Source organism: Brachionichthys hirsutus, chromosome 16 (assembly GCF_040956055.1).
Source record: "Brachionichthys hirsutus isolate HB-005 chromosome 16, CSIRO-AGI_Bhir_v1, whole genome shotgun sequence".
NCBI classification, from domain to species: Eukaryota; Metazoa; Chordata; class Actinopteri; order Lophiiformes; family Brachionichthyidae; genus Brachionichthys; species Brachionichthys hirsutus.
Genome location: NC_090912.1, coordinates 6,430,756 through 6,454,840, shown reverse-complemented (window position 1 = coordinate 6,454,840; position 24,085 = coordinate 6,430,756). Strand labels below are relative to the sequence as shown.

The 24,085-nt window shown below is 46.7% G+C and overlaps 5 protein-coding genes across 5 annotated transcripts; 3 read left to right on the top strand and 2 right to left on the bottom strand.

Annotated features, from left to right (window-relative positions):
• The first annotated feature begins 1,498 nt into the window (after positions 1-1,498).
• Positions 1,499-7,428, top strand: tex2l (testis expressed 2, like). Its single transcript, XM_068749646.1, has 11 exons — positions 1,499-2,674; positions 3,387-3,587; positions 3,802-4,081; positions 4,157-4,344; positions 4,721-4,921; positions 5,561-5,660; positions 6,029-6,161; positions 6,289-6,429; positions 6,716-6,925; positions 7,006-7,126; positions 7,225-7,428. Exons 1-11 carry the CDS (start codon positions 1,499-1,501, stop codon positions 7,369-7,371), a joined length of 2,898 nt encoding a protein of 965 aa, XP_068605747.1. The 3' UTR covers positions 7,372-7,428.
• Positions 7,429-7,874: 446 nt separating this feature from the next.
• On the top strand, positions 7,875-9,223 carry ndufb10 (NADH:ubiquinone oxidoreductase subunit B10). The gene is made up of 4 exons (XM_068750061.1): positions 7,875-8,077; positions 8,350-8,488; positions 8,753-8,892; positions 9,087-9,223. Exons 1-4 carry the CDS (start codon positions 7,930-7,932, stop codon positions 9,176-9,178), a joined length of 519 nt encoding a protein of 172 aa, XP_068606162.1. The 5' UTR covers positions 7,875-7,929; the 3' UTR covers positions 9,179-9,223.
• Positions 9,224-9,505: 282 nt separating this feature from the next.
• rps2 (ribosomal protein S2) lies at positions 9,506-11,348 on the bottom strand. The gene is made up of 7 exons (XM_068749903.1): positions 11,332-11,348; positions 10,901-11,038; positions 10,731-10,820; positions 10,460-10,567; positions 10,042-10,375; positions 9,709-9,800; positions 9,506-9,632 (listed from the first exon to the last, which is right to left on the bottom strand). Exons 2-7 carry the CDS (start codon positions 11,033-11,035, stop codon positions 9,549-9,551), a joined length of 843 nt encoding a protein of 280 aa, XP_068606004.1. The 5' UTR covers positions 11,036-11,038; positions 11,332-11,348; the 3' UTR covers positions 9,506-9,548.
• A 484-nt stretch (positions 11,349-11,832) lies between these two features.
• Positions 11,833-12,903, bottom strand: rnf151 (ring finger protein 151). Its single transcript, XM_068749814.1, has 4 exons — positions 12,847-12,903; positions 12,588-12,757; positions 12,388-12,484; positions 11,833-12,303 (listed from the first exon to the last, which is right to left on the bottom strand). Exons 1-4 carry the CDS (start codon positions 12,901-12,903, stop codon positions 11,833-11,835), a joined length of 795 nt encoding a protein of 264 aa, XP_068605915.1.
• Positions 12,904-13,770: 867 nt separating this feature from the next.
• On the top strand, positions 13,771-23,492 carry tbl3 (transducin beta like 3). Its single transcript, XM_068750196.1, has 23 exons — positions 13,771-13,802; positions 13,894-13,945; positions 14,085-14,180; positions 14,531-14,578; positions 14,660-14,801; positions 14,907-14,991; positions 15,080-15,250; positions 15,347-15,422; positions 15,512-15,608; positions 15,687-15,904; positions 16,367-16,508; positions 16,640-16,698; positions 16,863-16,969; positions 17,103-17,238; positions 17,840-18,079; positions 18,180-18,250; positions 18,719-18,875; positions 18,978-19,036; positions 19,920-20,023; positions 21,096-21,167; positions 21,358-21,516; positions 21,753-21,846; positions 22,898-23,492. The coding sequence occupies exons 1-23, from the start codon at positions 13,771-13,773 to the stop codon at positions 23,292-23,294; spliced, it is 2,814 nt and encodes a 937-aa protein (XP_068606297.1). The 3' UTR covers positions 23,295-23,492.
• Positions 23,493-24,085: the final 593 nt, after the last annotated feature.

Genomic DNA, 24,085 nt, shown 5'->3' with positions numbered 1-24,085 from the left:
TTTTTTTACTTTGAGGCCACCAGAAGATCAGAGTAGGAAATACTTGTTTTTTCTTTTTATCAGAATTTTGATTTTATACCAACAGCATGGATGGAGGTGGTCTCCGGATCATTTTGTTCCTTCCTCTCCATTTTAATGTACTTTGCATGCCTTTCCTTTCATTGGTAGTCTCTTGAATGTGCCTGCAGCATCATGAGCAAATATGCAGGTTCAGCTATCACTTCCCCTTGTTTCATTTTAAGTGGTACCCTCCATGTCTGCACTTGTTCTGAAGAACAATCGGCTTCATTTAGATCACACCGACGAACAGTCAGGAACCACAACCTGAATAAAGTTTGCGTTTCTTGTATCAACATGCATTATTTTTATTATAGTCAGTTCAGGGGCCTGCTGTTGCTGTATTAAAACAAATATGTCACCAAGACGTTTAGTAGATTAAAGGTTATAGTTGATAGTTATTTTATAAGGCTTTCATCATTTGGCTTGTGCTATCCAAATGGGACAATCTGCTGCTTTTCCATCTTTTATATTACTGTAAAAATAGAGACATACAAAGTTGGAGGAGTGTGATATCTATTGAGTTAGAGAACATTAATAGAGAGGGGTAGAGAGACACTGCAGACATATTGCAGGATTCCATGTGTCTGTGAAAGAAAATGTATTTTTGAGGGTATGAAGATTTAATTATAAACACGTAAATGCAGAAGTGAGTCTCCAGGTTCCTAAAATTAGATAGCCGTCATGACCATAGAGCTTGTATCATGTCCCGTGTGCGATGATACAGCCATTGATGATCTCCTTGCGGTGATGGTTGCTGCAGGAGTTTCTCTTGGCACAGCCTGGAGACCTTTTTTATTTTTAGTGATTGTTCGGGTTTTAGTGATAAAAGTGTCAGTGTGAGTATCACTATCACATTTCCTGTATCTCCCTCGATATATTTCTTGTTTAGCTACAAGTTTAGCATGTTTTTTTATGCTTTCCATCCTTGAACCACGTGAATAATCTGGTCGTTTCAGTGGTAACAGACTTAAATATATTACAAATCTAAAATGACAAAGGGGATTGGTCAGTGTTGTACTTGGATGCAACACATCTCATCTTGGCATAAACTTAATCTAATTTGGGATTAGCTGTGACTGTAGGATTAAGCTCTGTGCTAATCACTCCTAATGACGAATGTAGAAACAAAGCAGTCATCCACCCGAGCATTATCTTGGACTTGACAGCACACGCGCAAACACACGCACAAACACACCCACCCACACACACACACCCACACACACACACACACACAAACACATACTTTATGCTGTCATCAGATATTGCTAAAATATTTAAGAAATCACCTTTTTCATATCATTTTCTTTTTTCCAGTGACCAGTACGATAAAACATAAACAATCCGAACAGGATGCTACAAGCCAGCGCCGCGCTCCATGTCTTCAGCTTCTCCATTTGATTGATCGAAATCTCGCCGTAGTGCTTGATTGATTGCCAACATGGAGGAGAGCAAGCTTTTCTTCAGCCTGGACCATAACGATGAAGGTCCCATTGTGGCCTTCTCCAAAGACAAACCAAGAGGCAGGGAGAGCCAGCCTGACCTCAGCCTCGGGATGGATTTGAACCTGAGTCAAGGCAACCGCTCCCAGCCTACCTTCCTGCCTCACTCCCCCTCATCCCCAGGCTCTTTAGCTGACCCATCGGCATCATCGGCAGGCCTGCTTCTCACCACCAACCTCACCAAATCCTCCTCCACAGACCTTGACCCCAGTGAGAGCAGCTCTGTGCGAGGAAAACCTCTGCTCAGCTTGGTCAAGTCCCTCAGTACGGAGATTTCCCGCCGGGTTGAACCGGAGGTCAACCTCTCTAAGTCAGATTCTAAGCTGCATTTGCATCCCCAGAAGCAGCTTACCCATGCAAAGATCCCAGAAGCCAGGCCAGAAGCAAGGGCGCCGAGTGAAAGGGATGAATGGGTATCGCATCCTTCGACAGGAAGCACAGTGTCCGCCGAACCCCGGGGCAGCTCCCTGATCGCGGAGCTGGAGGACACACGGAGGAAGTTCTCCGAGGCGATGCAGGATCCACTCAGCATGCTGAATAAGATCATTGGTGATGAAAGCGCCGGCAGCCCCAAGCAGGGGAGGGCCTTTGTAGCCGGGGACTCACCAGCTTCCCAAGGCAGCTGTGGGAGAGACGAAGGCAGCCATGACACAGACATCAGGTGCCGGAAGAGAACTGAGGGTGAGCAAAGAGATTTGTGCGGCATGCCACCAAAAAGACTCCAACAAGGATCCTTGACAAAGTCCTCTGTCTCTCCAGAGCGCCTCACCCACAGCACAGGTGGCAATGTTGACACCCAGAGTGGATCCAGAGGAGCCCATCATCGAACTGAACCCCAGCATCGAGTAACACTGCCGGGCTCATTGCTGCCGCTTTACTGGCTCCTGCCCGTGGCTTTCCTGGCGTATGGATTCTTTGTGATGCCCCTGCCCTCCTATGTGACCGGTCTGTCTGTGGGGACGGCATGTGGCTTTATGCTGGGCCTTGTGGTGGTGTTCATATTTGCCCCACAGCACTCAACGGGAAGAAGCAACAAGGGAACTGAGTTGGGAAAATCCACCCCCCTGAACATGGATGTCCTGGATCGAGAGCTTGCAGAGACACAAATCCTAGAGGTAATAAATGATCCACACGTGTCGCAATAATACAGATATGTATCGTAGGTAAAACATCAGTTTGACTTTTTCTTTTTTTTAACATCTGAGTAAATAGTTGCAGTCTCGTTTTCCCATTTAAACAGTTTATATTGTTTAGTGTCTGGAGTCAGGGTGTCTTTTTAAAGAGAAAATAAACTGGTGCTCCTCTTCACGTACAATTTGTTCAGGATAATCCATCAATTCAAGATTCACAGAGGTCACTGAATATTAGGTCTATTATTAGGCGCATTGTTAACATTGTCATCAAAGGGATTGTCAAGATTGCAGTACAATGGCATTTTACTCTCACCCAAACAACCCAGTTCAACATTGGGTAGGTCGTCGTTCTTCTCAGGTACGTTGTTAGTTGTTGTCAAGTCAACCCGCCTTTAATGTAAGTGTGATGTTCTCCCGGTTGAACTGAGTGGGTGTGTTCTCGTGGGAAAGAGAGCCACTGTTTGCACAGAGAAGCCGCTGCAGCTGCTCCTGCTCCTTGTTTTGTGATTTGACTGGATTGAAATGAGCCGTTTTGTTCTGCAGAGATGAAAGCAGCAAACTGCAGTCGTCATTGTGAACATTGTTTGGTCTGATTAGCGTCTGTGCTAGATTTAAAAGCTAAATGAGTATAGCCTCGACAAAGCTTTCACTCTGGTTCGACTGGAGTAATGACAGTATCTCTATTTGCCTCCAGGGGTGGATGAATGAGACTCCCAGCTATGACCCTGAGACTTTCCACGCCTCCGCCACACACTCTGTCTACGTGACCCTGGAGGGAAGCTGGCTGCACCTGGCATGCCCACGCGTCAACATCCCCCGGTGGGCAAGGTTCCACGAGACGCTCCACGACACCGTGTTTTTGCGTTCGCGCACTTACCAGCTGGCGAACTGTAAGGTCAGTGTAATGAAACCGGGTCCCAAAGAGGCAGGCATGTTGCTCAGAGGAGGAGGAGGAGGCACGATGAGCTCCTCACTCTCATCACTCCGAACAAGGAGGCGAGAGCCCAAGAGGAGTGAAGAGACCAGAATAATGCCAGGACCAACCGCTCCATTGTTGCCTGCCAGCATCTTATTTACCGTCATCGTTTCTTTGCTAATTCTAATCTCAGGTGTCGTTGTTGCCACCAACTTTGGCTCGCAAGAGGATGTGGAACAAGAAATACCCCATTTGCATCACGCTGGCTGACGAGGAGGTGGGGAAGGAGACGGTGGCTGAAGAGCAAGAGGAGAAAGAGTGGGCAGAGAGGCACACGATCCCAGACCAGAAGCCTTCTCTCACCCTGTACCTGTTTGGTCGCACGGGGAGAGAGAAGGAGGAGTGGTTCCAGCACTTCCAGTCTGCCTCCCGGGTCGGGGAAAAGGGGAGTGTGAGCGAGGAGGAGAACGCAGGTACGTCATTCCGTGAGTTGTATGTTATATTTTCCGGCTCCTTCACTTCCTGTCTGTCTTTTGTTTGACACCCAGAAACTCATTGCGGTGGAGACGCCCTTAAAGAAAGCGCAGAGGGGCTGCAGGAGGGGTCCGGCGCGCTGAAAACAAGAACAACTTTAGACTACTGCGCCTACATGGCTCAACTGATTGCCTCTCAGACTGGCAATCCCACCCTCAGCCCCGCCCATAGTGGCAAGGGAAGCCCTAAAATCCAGAGGAAGGTCAGTGAATGCTCTTATCCTCTTGCTGCTGCGCTAATACTCTACAAAACTATTGATCCGAGGCTAAGCCAAACACATCCTCGCTGTTGAGACTAAATGTCAGCGTGCAGAAATATCAGGTGTCACTTGGCTGCAGAATTATTGATAGGAAATGACCGACGTCTGCAGCATACCTGGCCGACCTGCGAATCCTGGTGGGTTGGTTTTGGATTTGCATCCCCGCATAGATAGATGTCTGGTGGAGAAAGATGTAGAATCAGCATTGCAGATGGCATAAATGGGGCTTGATGATTTGTGAGCATGGCAAAATGGCAAATAGCTGGCTCAATTTGGTCACTGCGTTTAAAATAGCACAAATTCTCTGTTTTCCATGCAGATTTACAACGAGGAGCACGCACCTGGAGGCCAAGCTGAGGCCGAGCCCAGCGAAGATCCAGAAGCAGGGGGGTGCTCTGCCGAGGGCCAGCCCTCCTGGGTGAACTCCCTGGTGGGAAGGATCTTCTGGGACTTTCTCAGAGAGAAGTACTGGACCGATCAGGTGGCGCACAAGATTCAAAGGAAACTCAGCAAGATCAAGGTGAGGGTGGGGAAGGGTGGTGTTACAGGATTGTATTTTTCAACTCTCTGTGACAAAATGGTTTTGTTTTTTTTGTGAAATTCAACCTTCATCTTCATCTTCACGCCCTCACGTGTGAAATCATCACTTTCACATTGACGGATGATATTGCTAGGCAACAGTGGGTGTATTGTCATTCTCTTCTTACCTTCAAATGGGTTTGTTTAAAAGGTCAAAATATGTAATAATAAGGTGTATCAATGAACTAGCTCTCTGCGGTGTATGTGTGTGTGTGTGTGTGTGTGTGCGCGCATGCACGCGAGAGCGAGAGAGAGAGAGAGACATTCTGCCTATAATGCACTCTCTCTCCTCCCAAAGGCAGAAGGTGAGTTGAGGAAGAATGACGGCCCGCATCGTCTCATTACTCATTTCCTGCTCTCCTCCTCCACACACAGCATCGTTTTACTCCTCTGTTCTAAACACACAAACTCATACACACACTGCAGGCTGGCTCTGCTCCCTCATTTGTCTGAAGTGAGCCTTTGTGGAACCGCTCTATTTGATTAACAGATTCATTTTGCTGATGTTTATAGCTGATATGGACACCGCATGGTCTCTAATTGAAGGCGCCTTTGGGTTGTTGTTTCTTTTTAATAACAGTTGCCATATTTCATGAATGAGCTGACTCTGGCTGAACTGGACATGGGCACATGTCTACCCCAAGTCCTCAGTGCTTCTAATCCCACCCTGGACCGCAGAGGTGAGTTGTCTAAGAAGTTATCTTTGGCCCTTTTAATCAGTAGCCCCGACTAGCAGCATCTGGTATATGCGGAGGAATCATCATTTAAGGTTTACCCAATGGGTTTCTTCTTTCAGCGCAGGCCATGGTGTAGTTTCATTCATTACAGTCTTTCTCATCTTCACGGTTTTGACTCTCTTCTGTTTAAGCATCAAATAGGATCAGCAGTCCGCTTGGCCTCAACTAAGCCTAACTCACAATAACATACAAAAGCTATATTCTCTACTGGAGCGATGTCGCTTTGGCAACAAACCTGTGCCAGGCCACAGGTTTGAAGAAATCTGAAGTGTCATCTTTCAGTTTTCCCTAACTTCCCTTTCCCCCCCAAGGGCTATGGCTGGAACTGGAGCTGCTGTACACGGGTTGTCTTCAAATGACTCTGGAGACCAAGATGAACCTGTGCAAGCTGGGCAAAGAGGAAGAAGACGAGGCTCAGAGGGTTCCAGAAAACCAGCAAGCAGGGTGAGGGCTATCTCCGTTTCATATTATTCATTTTGGAGAAAATGTGGGGGTGAACATGCATGAAAAAGAAGCGTGTCTTCCAAGCTCGGTAGTTTGCACGAAGAGGTACCACCGGTTTGTTTTTCAGTTGTAAGCCGCCCAGGCTGTGCATCCTGGCAGACAGCGATGAAGAGTCATCCAGTGCAGACTCGTCTGATGAAGAAGATGCCTTCCCACCTGAGCCACAGGGGTCTGTGGGAGATAAAGGCACGCCGATAGCAGCTGAAGGGTAAATGAACAATTGTATTAGTATCTTTAGAGGTTAAAAACAGAAATAGTATCCGGATCTGGGTTCATGCAAAATATAAACATCAAACCTCGGAGTCAAATTCAGATTATTAGATAAAAAGGACTGTCTGTGGCTTATGCTGCCATAATGAATATGCAACGCTATCTAAATCATATGTGAATGAGGATCACTTTACTTTAGTTCAAGCATTTGCAGATTTCTGAAGTAATGTCCCAGTCGTGGTTATTCTCCCAGTACTGCCCTCGTCCTTTCTTACCCCATGCAGGCACACCGGTGGCAGCACAGGTAGGAAGATCTTGAGATTTGTGGACAAGATAGCGAAGTCCAAGTATTTCCAGAAAGCCACTGAAAACGAGTACATCAGGAAGAAGATAGCTGAGGTGTCCAACATGCCTCTGATGCTCAGCGTGGAGGTGCTGGAGCTCTCCGGCACCCTGGCCATCAACATCCCACCGCCCCCTACTGACAGAATATGGTACTGAGCTTCTCTTCTTTCTTTCTTTCTTTCTTTTGTTTCTTTTCATAAATATCTCTTCTTTCACTCTCCTCATTTAGGTACAGTTTCCAAGTGCCTCCAAGGTTAGACCTTCATGTGCGTCCGACGCTCGGCGAGACGGAAGTCACGTTCACTCACGTTACCGAGTGGATTGAGAAAAAACTACAGTGTGAGTTCCAGGTCAGTCCATCAGTAAAAATATTTTTACTATCATTAAAATCAGCGATATCTAATTTTACTTATTGTATTAATGAACAGGTTGTTCATTTCTCTGACAGAAAGTGTTTGTCATGCCCAATATGGACGATCTATACCTGCCCCTGATGACATCTGGTCTGGATAACCCACCTGCATCCCTCCAATCCTCCATCCATTCCTCCTCCCACCAATCCTCCATGGAGTCCCAAGATTACCTGTCGGAGTAATACCTTTGAGGGGCAACAGAGGGTTTATTTATTTTTTGCTAAGGATTGTGCAGCCATGCCGCTTGGTTCGGGCCCCTGATTGTATTTGCTGTAACCACCGCAGGATTGTGGTGTATAAGCAATGACCTGAAGACTGAGCTGCAAGAACGGTGCAACAGTATGAACCAATAAAATGTCATTTTTCCACGATGTGAATAATAAGAACCATTTCAAAAGATCCCTGCTTTAATAAATCATCCAAACATTTGCTGATCCACTGATCTCTGTGTTATTCTATGGCTCTGCACCGCCATCTGCTGTGCTTCCATGAACACATCACTATGGTTGACCTTTAAAATTAAGAATGTCATTCAATTTGAACAAAATTCATATTTACGAATAATTTTTGTACCAAAATATACTTTAAAAAAAACAATCAGCGTATTTAAAAGTGTCGCGTTTTCCTGAAAAAAACAAAGACCTCAAAGTAGCCATTATGCTGTTGACTTCTGCGCATGCGCTGTTCAGAGGAGAGTCGTCGAGGTCGAATTCTGCGTCTTGTCTGAAAGTGAGGCAAAAATGCCAACTGACTTTGATAAAGACGCGTACCCGGAGCCTCCGAGCAAGACTCCGGCCGTGAACAAGCAAACGGCGCTCCCGAACCCGGCCGTGATTCTATCTAAGCTATTCTATTACGCCGTGGACGTGCCTGTCACCGCATTTAGAGGTAACCGAAGCTAACAGCCTAGCATAACATAGCCATTTAGCTAGCATGTCTTAACGATAGTACCTCGGCTTTGCGAAAAAAAAAAAAATACACGCTTCTGGTTTGTAGGATTCGTAGATCTGACTGGTAATAATGGACATAGTTAGCTAGCTAGCTTCCTGTAATGTATTTGGTCCGTGCCTGGTTTACGTAGTTACGTGATGACGTAGGCATGTTAGTCGTTGCGCTAGCTAGGTTCCCATCCTGGCCTCTGCTCGTCTGTTCTCATGCAGATGCTGTAGAGAGCGTGCGTTCAAAGGACAAGACCGCCTATTACCATCAGAAGTACCGGCGTGTTCCGGACCTGACGGAATGCTTCCTCGGAGACTACATGTGCTACTTTGAGGCCGAGATGCAGTGGAAGAGAGACTTGTAAGTAACCGGTTAATAAGATTATTATCCAGATGTAACACGGCTGCGTTTATTGACAACAAGCCTGCAGCGAACATGATGCAGCCATTTGTTTTTATTTTCTTGCCCCACACAGCAGTATCTGCAAACGTCGGGTCAGTAGTTGTGTATGTCTTGGCGTTGAGGCATGGAGCCTGTAGAGTTACTGTGGTGGGAAAGCGTGCCGCTATGAGTGGTTTCGTCTCACTCGATGTTTTTTTTTTTTTTTTTGCATCCACTCCTCAGCAAAGTGGACCGGGAGATTGTGCAGTTGATCCAGGAGCGCTTGGGAAACTGTCGGCAAAGAGAAGGGGAGAACCACGAGCAGAGCTGCGTCAAAGAAATGCAGCTGTTCGAAGAGGTGTCCAAGAACTTTATGTCGCGATGTAAGTACTTTCTGTTCATGGCGTTACAAGTATTTAAGAATCACACACGTCCCATGAACGGCTTTCAAAGGCTAAGGGATTATTTCCATCGGTAAAGATGAATTCTTTCGTTTTCTTCATCTCAACTCTGCAAACTGTTTGCAGTTTTCAGATCTTTATGTTGTGCGACCGTTACTACATGCATCTCTTTCCAGACGGAGACCTGGGGATGTATGCCAGTGCAAGGAAATGTCTAATGAAGCAGAAGGAAAGGATGATTGCTGCTCAGGCCCCGACTGCTCAATGAGATTTTGTTCTGTATAATTGTAAAATAAAAGTGTAACTATTTTCAGCCTTTTTGTGGTCCCATCTACGAGAGCACACATGCAGTTAAAATCAATGTTATTGCAAGCTTTTAAAGGTTCTCATGTCTGCAAACATCAACATTGGCCACTAGATGATGTTGAACATCTGCCAGAAACCCAACCAGCAAGTTATGGACGAAGCTGGATTGTGTTCCTTTAACTATTCATCTCGTCCATCTACGTGATTTCCTCACTGCAATTTAATCGATGTGGATTGTTATCCACTATTTCCAAAAACAACCTTTGATGCTAAATTGATCACAAGACAATGACGTTTCGGAACGTTTATTAACGATCCCATGTAAAAAGCTTTTAGGAGGAAGCCGGCGGCTGGGCGGTCTGTCCCCTCTGCACGGACACCCTGGTGTGAGTCTTGGCCAGATGGTCAGTGAACTCCTAAAAACAAAGTAGAAAGTGTATTAATACACAAGTATTACACGTTTAAAAAACCTGCCCGTGTAGCCTTTCATACCTGGTAGGGAGACTTGGTAAAGACGGTCTCCTTCCACAGGTCGGGGGTCAGGTAGCTGTACGTCTTGGAGATGGCATCAAAGGTTGCCTTTGCTGGTAAAATACGAAATTACAGTTGTTGCTGTGAGTATAAACGCTGCAATCATTTTCAGAAACAAAATGTAGAGCACAGAAAAGGGGAACAGAGAAGACCACAAAGCACGGGTCCTTCTGCCGTGCATTTTAATGCTCGTTTCTTTCTCTCCTGATAACGTCAGCGACGCCACTACAAAGGTGAAGCTGGGCAGAGCGAGGAGAAACCCCAACAGAGCAACAGACCCCAGAGGAAACTCACCAAAGTTGCCGAGGGTGGCCGTGCAGCCCCTCGCCGAGGTGTAGCAATCATCGATCCCGGCCATCATGAGCAGCTTCTTGGGCACGGGGGCAGACACGATACCGGTACCGCGGGGCGCGGGGATGAGACGCACCAAGACGGAGCCGCAGCGCCCGGTCACCTTGCAGGGCACGGTGTGGGGCTTGCCGATCTTGTTGCCCCAGTAGCCTCTCCTGACGGGGACGATGGACAGCTTGGCCAGGATGATGGCCCCACGGATGGCTGTGGCCACCTCTTTGGAGCACTTCACGCCTAGACCCACGTGGCCGTTGTAGTCGCCAATGGCAACAAAGGCCTGTAGGGAAGCGGATTGACGCCACGTCACAAACTGACCCGCGGCAACACGAGACCGATAGAAACGCCATCGCAGCCGACATGCCTTGAACCGGGTGCGCTGACCCGCCCTGGTCTGCTTCTGGACAGGCATGATCTTGAGCACCTCGTCCTTCAGGGTCGATCCGAGGAAGAAGTCGATGATCTCCGACTCCTACAAGCAGAAACGGTTTTAGATTTCCCGCTGCGCTCGTACGAACGCGAAGCAGAACGCCCCCGGTCTCTTACAGCGACACAAACAAACGTACGAGACCTTTCATAACAAACATTTGAGTGAAATTGTCCTACAGCACCAACATCTGCTCCGAGCCGCTTACCTTGATGGGCAGAGAGTACAGGTAGATCTCCTCCAGGGACTTGATCTTCATGTCCTTAACCAGGCGGCCCAGCTTGGTGACTGGAATCCACTGACGGAAGACGAGCGTCACCGCCGGAACGCATTTACGGATGTTCACATTTTACTCGGTAGTCACGGGCAACGACTTACTTCCTTGTCCTCGGCCTTGCCGCCGCGGGCGCCGCGGCCCCTTCCGCGGCCTCTACCGCGTCCGCGGCCCCGGCCGCGACCACCTGCGCCAAAGCCTCCGCGAAAACCTCCTCTGCCACCGGCGTCGTCCGCCATTTGCTACAGGATAAAGAAACCCGAACCATAATTAATCTTGAACTACAGTAATGTCCGTTTAAAATCAGCAAGCATACGATCCGCCAGCTAATGTCTGATTAGCCGCCATATCTTGTCTATCGACAACATTCCTCCCGATATATTCCAAGGGTGGTCAATTATACATGTAAATACGAGCAGGGGTAATTATAAGAGACTGTCGGGTAACATCGCTTAGATTATTAAAGCATTTCGTAGACGGATGCGTGAGATAATTTAAGATCCTTGCTAACGCATTGTCTCGCGACTCCACTTACGTGATCTGTGAAGTAGGAAGAAGACCGGAAGGAAGTCTCGCTGGGTTTTATATGAGCTGTTCTCGCGATACTTTTGTAAGAATACGTCAACTAACTACGCCCCCTATCGGCGCCATACCACACTTGGTTTTTGACTATGTCGTAAGACCTTAATACTATACTTCTATACTAGAATACTATACAACAGTATATCCTAATTGATTATGGAATTATGTTCTTTATTAAGCAGAATAAAAAGATTATTCACTGAATCCCGCTGAATGCGGTAAACATGAAGCCCTCTTAGGGTGACCAGATGTCCCGCATTATCAAATTAGTTCAATGTTAAATTCTTTACTTACAAAATATGAGAAACTACAGAACAAATTTGATACAAAAGTCACCCAATTGAATCACCACTTACATATTCAAAAACACACACCCTCAAAGAAAGGAACACATGCAGAAATTAAACACACGAGCGAGCGGCCAACCAGCAGCAGGAACAGACTGGTTTCTTTCTCAGCTGTTAGTGTTGTTGCCACACGGAGTCGGGATGGAGCTGCCGCTGCTCTCAAACAGGTCCTCCTCGTCTACTTCATGCAGGTCATCCGTCACTTCCAGACTCTCGCAGATCAACCTTATCTGCCTCTTCACGTGGGCCATGGTGCTCTGCATCTTCCTCATCTTCCTACGCAGGTTAGTGGCAATGGCCCTGTGGTTCCGCTGCCTGGCTTCATACTCCTGCCTCAGCTGCTTGTAGCAGTTGTGTTGATCCTGCGTGTTGTGGGAAAGTATTGTCCCGCAGCCCATGTGGCAGGGCTGACGCCAGTGTTCACAATGGCGTGCGTGAATCTCCAGGTCCCTGCGGAGAAACTGCGCCCGGCAGCCCTGGTACGGACAGGGGATCACCTCGAACAGACAGCTCATGCTGTGGCAGTACCGCTCCGAGAGCGGGACGGTCGCGGCACAACCACGGACCTCATTCTTGCACTGCAAAAAGATACAGACGCACATCAAGTGATATATAAAATTATAAATCACTTTATTTCACATAACCTTTTTTCAGCTTCCTACCTTGGTCTTCATGCGTCCGATAGATTTGCTCAGTTTGCACATGACAAAGATCCAGTTTGGGTTAACAGGCTTCCTGCAACAGGGGCAGGTCTCCTTCCTACAGAGAATAAATGGCAGTTAGTTCTGTCCAACATTAATAATATAGCAAGCATTTTACATTATATTATCCATTTGTATTGATCCTTAATTAAAATTAGTACCTCTTTAGCCACTGCAAAATACATTTCTTGCAGAAAACATGTTGGCAGCCAGCCCTGACTGGACACCTGAGGACTCCCTGGCATATGGTGCAGATCAGATCATAGTCTGGGGTGTCCACAAACAGCTCCACATCATAGCCCCCACTCTGTGTTGATACTTCTGGGTCCGCCTTGGATGTGACCAATATACAATAAATACGACTTTATTTTCTATATCGGTTACTATTACTATTTATGTCAGAATGACATTCCAGCTTACTGATAGGAGAGTATTATATCTCTGGGACACTGTACGGTCCACACAAAGGCGGGACATGACACAACAGAATTGTTCTGGAGTCATATGACCGCTTATATGACTACAAAAAGGAGTTACTTCTACCAAAACTATTCTTTCTGTGACAAAACAGGAGGCAACTTTAAAATATTTGTACACTTTTTAGTCAAGTATTTTACAAAAAAAACCAAAACACAACGTCCATGGCATTCCCTTATCACATGTAAAACGATGTTTAAATATATAAATATATTTCTGAAAGCCAGAGAATACAATCTAAATGAGATAAATGAATGATACTCACAAACAGTTGTCCACTCACCATAATGAACTCCTGCGTTTTAACGTGTTTCATCAGCAGCGCGTCTCGCTCTGTGTCGCTCCTCTCACGTTACACACCGAACTATACGCAGTGATCAATACAACACACATGAACATTCCTCTCAACGCACGATCATTCGTGTGGCGCGTCCTTTCCCTGCTGTTCTAGCACCAAAGCTCGCCGTCCACACGCCGAACGGGAGCTTTAGAACATGAAAAGGCTCAAGCGCTGAGGCCTGTTGGGATTTTTGGAGGGCAACATTTTTAAGAAACTGATTTAATTGATTTAATTCATCTAATTTCCTACATGTATTTACTCTATTTTAAACCCATAATGAAAGCTTTTTAAATCAGATTCATACTGATTGACAACACATTCGAGGCGCAATCGTGAAAAAAAAAAAAACATCTGACCAATCACAGATGACTGCGGTCAGATGACGTTTAATTTGCGCGACTCGGTTATCCCACATGCGAGAAGCGATGTGTTGACTTCAGTCGGCGTGTTGTTGAGTGTAAAGATAATCGATCCCGCGAACGTAGTTTCGAGTTTATTTGGTTTATTTGGTATTTGACATCAGCAAGATGGCAAATCCCAACCTTCAGTTCAAAACCAAGTAAGTCTTTGCTAGCTGCGGTCATGCTAGCTGGCCAGTCGTGCTAAAAGTGTCAGCAGAGAGGCGTTGATATTCTGGTATTCTCTTGCAGTTATGCTGTTTCCAGTAAGATCGAGCCGTTCTACAAAGGTGGAAAAGTGCAGGTGAGTTGTCCGTTCCGTTTCGCTTCTCAAGAATGTTGTGTTTATTGTGCAACGGCTCTTGTACCAGAGTAAAGCACCTCTGAGGTATTTTGAATTGCACGAGTTCCCCTTCAACGTTTCTTTCTGCTTTCTCCTTCAGATCAGCAAAGATGAAAACTATATCTTCTGTACTTGTGGATCTCGGGTGAATGTTTTGGAGATCAGCACAGGGAAGGTTGTCCACAGCATTGAGCACGTGAGTTCAGAATAACAATTAATATTCACAACAACCAGGAACATGCCATCAGAACAGATTTGATTGATTATTATTTAACCAATTTATCAAAACAATATTGTTTCCAGATGCTCAAATGTAAAGAGTAGCTACTCTGCTCTGCATAAAATGTAATATCTTGATGTTTTGTTAGAATAACGTAAGCTTAGTGAACATTTTTGACAATTTATATTTTAAAGGCCAGCAAATTGCATTTTTCTCACTGAAAATTTAATTTCACAATGAAAAAAAAAAGAACTCAATTAGAAACTTCTGGAGCTTTTGTCCCTCTGAATTAATTTCTGTCTTTACTGACCATATTGTAATTTCAGGATGATCAAGAGGACATTACATCTTTCGCACTCAGCTGTGATGATGAGGTAACGCAAACATCTCAGCCTGGTAGCGCCCCCACATCAGTCACGCTTCATTCCACCTGTTAACGTGTGTCCCTCCCGCAGCTGCTGGTAACAGCCAGCAGAGCTCTGCTGCTGAAGCAGTGGAACTGGAGGCAAGCTCAGTGTACTCGCTCCTGGAAGGCCATTCACACTGTTCCTGTAGCCAGCATGACCTTTGACACCACCTCCACCCTCCTGGCCACTGGTCAGCGATGACAGCACGAAACATGTTTTTGGTGTCCCGTATTTCTCCTCCCTGGTCTCTTCGAGAGAATAACGAGGGGTCGTTTTGTTCCTTCTCGTCTCACAGGAGGCTGCGATGGCACCATAAAGCTTTGGGATGTGGTGAAGCAGTACTGCACCCATAACTTGAAAGGGTCATCTGGGGTTGTGCAGTAAGTCAAGATCTGGACTTGGAAATGTTTAGCATTGGGTGTGTGTGTTAGGAATACAGGGAATACATGTCCTATTTGTTCTTTGCAGCCTGGTCCGGTTTCACCCAGACATCAGCAGACTGCAGCTCCTCTCCTCCTCCCTGGACTCTGGCATTCGATTGTGGGATCTACGCCGTAGTCTGTGTGTGTGTGTTCTGCAGAGTCACTATAGCGCCGTCACCTCCCTCAGCTTCAGCCCCGATGGGGACACCATGGTCAGGTATTGGACATCCAGACACTCATTGACATTCATACCCTTTTTTTCTTTTTGTTTTATTATTTCTTTGACCACATTGTGCGTACTTGTGTTTTGTAGTTCTGGCAGAGACAAGATCTGCACCGTGTGGGACCTGCAGAGTCTGAAAGCCAAGAGAACCGTACCGGTCTATGAGGTAAGAGTACGTGGTTTAAGAATAATGCAGTAAAATAATTTGTATTCCTCATGTTGTGATCGTATTTCTGCATGTGCGTTTGCATCCAGGCTGTGGAGGGTGTTGTGCTCCTGCCTGAGAACAAGGCTTTGTCTCAGATCGGAGTGAAGAGCAAGGACTTGCATTTCATCACAGCTGGCAGCAAAGGTTAGACTCTTGAATCATCCCGAGCAGCACATCCCTGCCCCCCCCCCACTCACCTCTTCCTGCCATCCCCACTTGTAGGTATATTGAGAGTGTGGAATGCCAGCACGTCACGTTGTGTCTACACCCAGAAACACGTCACCACCTCTGAGAAGGAGGAGGAGGAGGAGGAAAATGACGATGACCCCAGGAGCCTGACGTTTCTTCTTCACCTGCCTGCGTCCTCCAGACTGGCCACAGTCACAGCAGAACACAACATTGTGCTCTACCAGCTGCCCGGTCTCACCACACAGCAGCAGGTGGGCAACCGGACATCTGCTAGGATTTGTTACACAGTTTGAGTTTTCTCAAATCGTTTTTTTTCTTTTCTTTGGACAGTAGAGTTGCAAATATTTGTTATTTCTTTAGATTTTCTTTTTTTTTTGGTAATGTTTGAAGCCGATGCATCTTTTCATTGCTAATTATAATAGTGAGTGGAGAGTTTTTTTATTTTTTTGGACTATTGATTGGGATAGATGAGCCACTTTTGTCTCTGGGAAATGAAGGGGAGATTTTTGCACTTTATTTATATTTCATAGATAAAAAATTTTTTTTATGTACGTATATCTAAGTTTAAATGTATGGATAATTCACTGAGTAAAAAAAGAATGACCGTCCTATTGCACATTATTGTACATATCGTTTAAGACACCAGACTTCCAGGACTGATTTCATGATCGCGTATGCAGAATTAATGGACGCCGCCCTCTTCGGTCTCCCAGTTTGTGGGTTACAGCGACGAAGTGCTGGATGTGAAGTTTTTGGGTAAAGACGACAGCCACATTGTGGTGGCCACCAACAGCTGCCAGCTCAAGGTGTTTGAGCTGCTCACCAACACCTGCCAGATCCTGTATGGACACACAGGTCAGTCACCAGCAGAGCAGAGCGGAGTGTGTGTTTGTAGACGCAGCACGATGTAGCACAATCTGAAAGTTTCATTTTCACATGCTTGCCCCCCCCCCCACCACCACCACCACTGCGTTCCTCTCCCACAGACACCGTGCTCTCGCTGGACGTGTTTAAAAAGGGCTTCCTCTTTGCAAGCTGTGCCAAGGTGAGCTCAGGTTGATGCATCCCAGCAGCAAGGAAACAGTTCTGCAAACAAGATTAACACAAATCCACAAATGGCATCACATCTGTGTCTTTTTTTTATTATGATTATTATAAAGGCACAATATTTAAATGCATTCACATTAACAAGAGTTTTTGCGCCTTTAGGACAGGTCAGTGCGCGTGTGGCAGATGGACGGAGACAGCGGCCGGGTGCAGTGTGTGGCCGTGGGCTCCAGCCACGCTAACGCTGTGGGCTCCATCGCCTGCTCCAGGTAACAGTCGTGTGTGTGTGTGTGTTTGTGCGTGCGTCCCACTTCCTTCCAACATGATTTAATACAGACATAACCCTAACCCACAAGCCTAGCATTCAGGGAATGATCCGCCGTTTTCGTGTGTGTGTGAAAGGTTGAAAGCATCTTTTATAGTATCTGGCAGCCAGGACTGCACCGTGAAGGTGTGGCCCCTGCCAGCGGACTGGGATACGGCCGGGGACAACGTGCATCAGCTGACCCCCCGCACCACGGAGAAGGCACACGATAAGGTACAAAATGAGGGTTTAGGGAGAGGGAGGGGCGGCCCAAGGAAGGATTTGTTAGGTTTTGGTGGCGATTGGGATCAATTGAAGGCCCAAGGTGAAAGAGTGCTGCACCTGCAGCTCCTCTACCAGTTGGGGGCGCCAGGCTGCTGCGGAGGCCGTGAATACAAGTAATGGATCATATGGCTGGGCTCCATTTACCAGCAAGTCGGCCTCAATGTCTTTTTTCACAGTTTTAAGCCGACTTCTCGTAAGGAAGTGCCGAAAACCTTCAGATCACCAACTGAACGGTGGAATTGATTAGCTTTGGTTGCCGAAACGGAAAATCCCAACACGCCCCTCGTTTCCGTCTGGAGCCTTACACGCCGGCCTCCTGACATAAGACCTGACAACCGAGCTGGTTTTAGTCGCCGGCGATCGTATCGTAGCACAATGACACAATAACCGTCATTGTGAAGCGATGGAATCGGCTGCTGTTGTTTAGACCTTCACACCTCTTTCTGTCCAACCCCTCCTTTGTTTTCAGCCTTTTTTATTCGGTACTTTCTCAAAAGAGGTTTTCTTGTTAAAGCCTCAAATTACATCCGTTTTCTTCCACTTCCTCCAGGACGTGAACAGCGTAGCCGTGTCGCCCAATGACAAGCTGCTGGCCTCGGGCTGCCAGGACCGCACGGCCAAGCTGTGGTCGCTTGCCGGGGAGGGGAGCGTGGGCCTGCTGGGCGTGTTCCGGGGTCACCGCCGTGGCGTCTGGGCCGTGTGCTTCTCCCCCGTCGACCAGGTGCTGGCCACGTCCTCCGCAGACGGCACCGCCAAACTGTGGGGCCTGCAAGACTTCAGCTGCCTCAAGGTGAGCGGCCAGGTGACGAGTGTCGGCGCCGAATCTGATAAGTTTAACAGTACCTAACACTTTGTTTATTCATTTGTTCACTCGCTCTGTATTCCTGAAGACGTTCGAAGGCCACGATGCGTCCGTTTTGAAGGTGCTCTTTGTGAGTCGAGGTACTCAGCTGCTCACCAGGTAACCTCGCCCTCCTCTTATGCAAACCTTCGCTGCAGAAAAGATGAAATGCCATGCGGGCTGGATTGCGAGCTACGCAGAGAAATAAAAAACAGCCTCTCATTGTTTTCTGTTTCAGGAACTGTGTGCTCATGAGCATCCGGCTCGGGTTCACCAGGGTCATTTTATATTTATCAGTTTATCTCGGGTCGTCGTCTTCATTTTATAATGGAAATAAATTATCAAGTAATTTTTTTCTATCTTTTCGGTATTAGACAACAAAAACTAAGGAAGGTCTGGTAGGAAAACGGTGGGGCTGAGTCCCAACAAAAGAATGGTTCATCTCAATAATATATTGATCAACCGTTGATCAGGCGACACAAGCGGCGCCACTTCAGGTGCAGCCTGGATAACCTGAAGCGACATCTCTGCGTTCCCGCTGGTTCAATGAGAAACTAACTTGAATGAATTTCTCCCAACTGTCCTCAGTGGCTCCGACGGTTTAGTGAAGCTGTGGACCATAAAGACCAACGAGTGCGTGAAGACGCTGGACGCCCACCAGGACAAAGTGTGGGGTCTCCACAGCAGCCGCGGAGACGACAAGATGGTGACGGGCTCGGCGGACTCGAACATCACCGTGTGGGTGGTGAGTGTGATTCGTGAGCTGTCGCACGGAGGATCTGGGTAGATCTGGGCCGGCCTGTCCCTCATTTCCATTAACAACAGAATGCCCCCCCCCCCCCGTTAGGATGTGACTGAGGTGGAGCTGGCAGAGGAGCAGGCCAAGCAGGAGGATCAGATACTGAAGTAAGTCGTACACATTCTCTTTAAGATACGAAAGATGGATTCCAATGAAGGCGGCAGAGATTCAAACGTCCGTTCAAGGTAATGGACGTTTGAATCTCTGCGTGGTAACAGATCCTTCATGAGCAGGCAGACACATCAACCAAAAAGTCATTATGACATTCCTAAGACAAGAAAAGCACTCTGAGAGCGCAGACCTCCGCCAAGCAGCTCATTCCCCTCCTAATAGGATTTACACACCATTCACATGGTGATCTGGATCATCATCAAAAGGTTCTTAATTGTTATTGGTATCTTTATACACCAACCATCAAAAGTAAAAGCGAATCAGAGTTGATTCACTTTTTGAATCTGTTTTTATCCTGAACTCATTCTGGATCAGATCCAGAAGACATTTTTCCTGATTTCCTGAACATATCGGACCCCTTTATGACTGATTCAATTCACTGATGACAGTGAATTGAATGCATATTTTACAAGATGTGATATTTTGAAAAAGCCTCCATTATAAGGAAATGGAGAAAATCCAGATGTATTTTTTTTTTGGCACCCAAATCCGGATCGCTCTCGCAATTTAATGGGATCTGAGTCAGACCAAGACCCATCGGCAGATTAATTTTCATCAAGGTCCATCCAGCAGTTTTTCCGTAATCCTGCTAAAAGACAGCGAAACATACGCCGTCAAAAACATTAACCTCCATGGCGGAGGTAAAAAAAACCTCTTAGAACAGACGCATTTCAAAATGTACTAAATGGAAACGTTTTCCCATCCAAAGGAGTTTGAATATTTCTTGTGTAACTTGAAACCATCCAGACGTTCTTGTCGGGTTTAACATGCAGGTGCATGAACATGTCCCCCCCCCGTGTTTCCGTTGCATGTGTGAAGGAAGCAGAAGTTGTCCAACCTGCTCCATGAGAAGAACTACCTGAAGGCTTTGGGTCTGGCCATCGCCCTGGACCAGCCTCACACCGTGCTGACTGTGATCAAAGGTAAACCTCGTCTGGCGTCTCCTCAATCTGTCAGCGACCCGTTTTGACGGTTGAGTCACTCGACTTGTTGGTGTGCACGTGATGTGCACTTCTTTAAGTTCCATTTCCATGACACGGATCGAAAAAACCCCAGCAGAATTGAAAACAAAAATTGCGGGGAAATTCCTGTTATGACCTCGGGGGGGGGGGTCGTTGATTTACGACACACAAATCGGCCCTTGTTAAATTACCATAAGTAATCGTGGGCGAGACCGCGGAAACTATCATTCTAAAGATTCATTATTCAGTGCGGTCGGGACTGTCGCGAGTCGCATCGCTCGTAAGTCGACGACCCCCCCCCCCCTGCGCTTCCTTCTCTGATAATTATCAGAGATTAACATTGTTGTTCACGCGTCTGCGAGATGAGTCACAAACGACTGATTCTAGCTGTCGACAGCAGGCGCGGGAACGGGGTTGGATTTGTCCTCTGGAGCGAGCGAAGCGAAAGTGAAGGTGTGGTTCGGGGAAGAGAGGAACAATAATCATGCATTTTTTGAGGTCGGTCTGACTTCTCTGGCTGCAGGCCTGCGCGTTTGGGAATTGTTGCAGGGATTTCTTTCGACACAGCCTGGAAAACGTTTTCCGGTCGTTCATGGTTTTTTGCGACAAATGTGTCCGAGGAGGAGGGAGGCGCTCTGTCATTTGCACATCTGCTGATCTGGTTTAAGTTGCACGTCTAAGTAAGTCATCATTAACCCAGGGTGGAAGCTCCGTTCATCTGTGTACTAAATGTATACATTCCAGTGCCAGCGCTTTGTTCTTTCATTCTGCCCTGCGGCGCTGTAGTAATGTTTGTTTTGACAATAATCTATTGAGATATGGCAATGGGAAGAATTATTTTTGGCTCCAGGATATTTCTGCTGGCATGCAATGGGCAGCATGAGTCAAAGAAGGGAAATTCTTCTCAGCAACAGGTCTGAAGAGTCTGATTAGTGAAGATTGAGCCCTCGTGATATTTGTGACTGTGTGCCAAGAATCAGCGTCTTTCTATCAGATAGATGTTTGATTCCGATCTGTCGTCTTCATGCTGCAGCGATCCGCCAGGTGGAAGACAGCCAAGGACTGCTGGAGACGACGATACTGAAACTGAGACTGGATCAGAAAGGTAATCAGAGGTCACAGAAATAAATAAGAATAAAAATGCGATTATTCTTAAAGTGAATTGTAGTTTAAAAAGGCCGATCTGTTTGTGTGTATGACTTAAATGACAAACCCAATCCTCGACGCGCTGTGGAAAGGAAAGCCTGGTGGGACGACCTCCACCCCATTAACCCTTTAATAACCCCCCCACCCAGAGTCACTCCTGGGCTACTGCGCTTTATGGAACACCAACGGCAGGAACTGTCAGGATGCTCAGGCCGTCCTGCAGGTGCTCCTCACGCACGTCCCACCCGAGGAGCTGATTCAGTACCAGGGAGCCCGAAGCCACCTGGAGGGGCTCATCCCATACACAGGTCAGCTGAGTGTGTGTTTAATAGTATGTGTGACACTGAGCAGACAGTTTATATGTAAGGATATTTCTCCAGATCATGGTAAAATACACCTGTAACAAATGGGATGGAGGGGGGGGGGGGGGGGGTCCTCATGATTCAGAGACACACACCCTGCTTGCCCATTGCCACAACTATGAATGAACTTGGGGCCCATATTTAATGCTATTTCATGACCATCGTCTGCCTCCCTCCCACAGAGAGACACATGCAACGGATTGGCCGCCTGCTGCAGGCATCCATGTTCCTGAACTACATGTGGCAGAAGATGCGAGTAGCTGGGGCACCGTCCAGGTGAGCGCTATGGGGGGGGGGGGGGGGGTCTCCTGCTTCCCTGCTGCACCAAACGGAACTAGAAAAGCATTCGGAGAACGCAGACCTCCACCGAGCACCTCAGTCCCCCCATGTTGTGATTTACACCAAAAATCATTGTGCTACATTTATTTTGTTTATATTTTTAGATTCCTTAACCATGAAAGCACCTTTATTAGTGTTATTGTCAGTGTAAAGCGGCTCCTTATCAGTACATTGAATTGCATAACTGAACATAAGGTAATTGAACCTCAACCAGAAGAAATAAGTATTTTCACAAACTATCCTATTACACTAGATCATTGCTTGTTTGTGTTGAGTGATCGAATGACACGGAGAATCTATTCATAGATCTGGAAGTGGTGGCTTTTCCCCTCTTACGCCTGCCAGTGGGCAACAGGGCGAATGTGGGTGGAGTGGGTGGAGTCTTTGTGTGACTTGGATTCTGGAAAGACCGGCTAACTCGAAAGGGAAGAGAAAAAAAAGGGAGGAGTTCTCGGAACTCCTCGCTGCTCGAGCAGAGGAGGCGATCAGCCGGCGTTCGACGTCCATCTCTTCTCTTGTGCTTTTGGAACGCTATTGAGTGATCGCTGTGCAAAAAAATAAAAATAAAAAAAAGCCATTTGCTGAAACTTTGGGGTCACAGACGATACTCTGTTTAATAACCAGAACCCCATGCCCTCTTTTTTTCTCCATGTAGTTAAAAACACAACATAAAAATATGCCATTGATCCAGTCGCGGTTGTCACACAGTCGGCTACACAACAATGTGGTTGTTGTGTAGCCGGTTTCAGTCTCATAGGAATTCATCAAGCACAAATTAAGCCACAAGTGTTCTTCTCCGAATGCAGGAAGAGTTTTAATCTGACAGTCAGCTGGTTCAGTGTGGAAATAAATCAGCTAGGATTAAAAGTTTGTTGTGTTGATCGTGCATGTTGTTGTTTAGATTGATTAAGATATATAATTACCTACGTGCACTCCGTGTTTCTGATCTTGAGCCGCTCTAACCTCTGTGCTCTTACGCCCTCTCTAGCATGGGCCCGGATGAAGCCATGGATACCACTCCCTTTGCACAGCCTTTCTTTACAATCGACAAGGACAAAGGAGTGGACGGCGTGGATGATGGGAAACGAGACGGAGAGGACGGCTGCGGCGATCAAGATGAAGATGAAACTTGTCCCGTCGGAGAGGAACTGGACGAGGAGGATGAGGTCAGCGTTACCAGGAAAGCCTCCGGCGACAGCGGGCGAACGGACAACAGAGGCGGCGTTAAAACAAATGGCCATCACAACTCCGAAAGTGAGGAGAGTTCCGAGGAGGAGGAGGAGGAGGAGGACATTGACGAAGACGAGAGGGATCAAACGATGGTCAAGTTTGTGAATCCTCTCCCAGTTCCTTCTTCTCCCCCATGCCAGACGCTCGCCAGCTGAGCGGGAGCTCCCTTCAGAAAGGAAAAGACGGAGGGCATGAATGAACGAAGGAAGAGAAAGCCTCATTAACAGTCAGGCATGTGACCCCCCCCCCCCCGTACCTTGTGATCCTGATTGACCGGCTAAACCACAGAAACACAAAAGGGCTCATTCTATAGATGGACAATGGATTTTTCTTTTTAATTGCTCTGCCTTCAAATGATCATATGATAAAAAAAAAAAAATGTTTGTTTTGATATAAAATTTGTTGTTTATAAAAAGATGATGACATTTTTCTTATTTGTTAATTTGCACGAGCAGCAGCCTTAAAGTAAAGAGTCATTCTCGTTCCAACCCTTCCAGAAACAGGTTCCAAATCCTTGCCGGGTGTGCCGAGCGTTGGAATTTTGGACCGATGCTCAGGCTCACTTGCTATGCATTGTAGGTCTGGACTAGATTATTGAACAGATTAAGAGTCGATCGCACGCTTTAAAGCGCTTGATCTGAAACTTGTCGCCAACTCTCTGTAGCATAGTTACAGGTACTGACGGAGGACCTTGTGATAAATGTGTAACACGGCTTTAAGCTGTCATGTTCAAATTAGACGGTGTTGAATTTCTTGCTACAGGGGGGGGGGGGAAAAGGTGGCCTGGAGGAATTAATTTGGCCACTTTCCATTTGTTCTGGTATTTAATAGACTATAATTATTTCAATTGGGAAATTATACAGAGATTAATCACCAATTAATGTTTTTGTATTTTTGTTGCAGCTTAGATTATATACAGTGGGACAAAAAAAAAGTATTTGGAAGC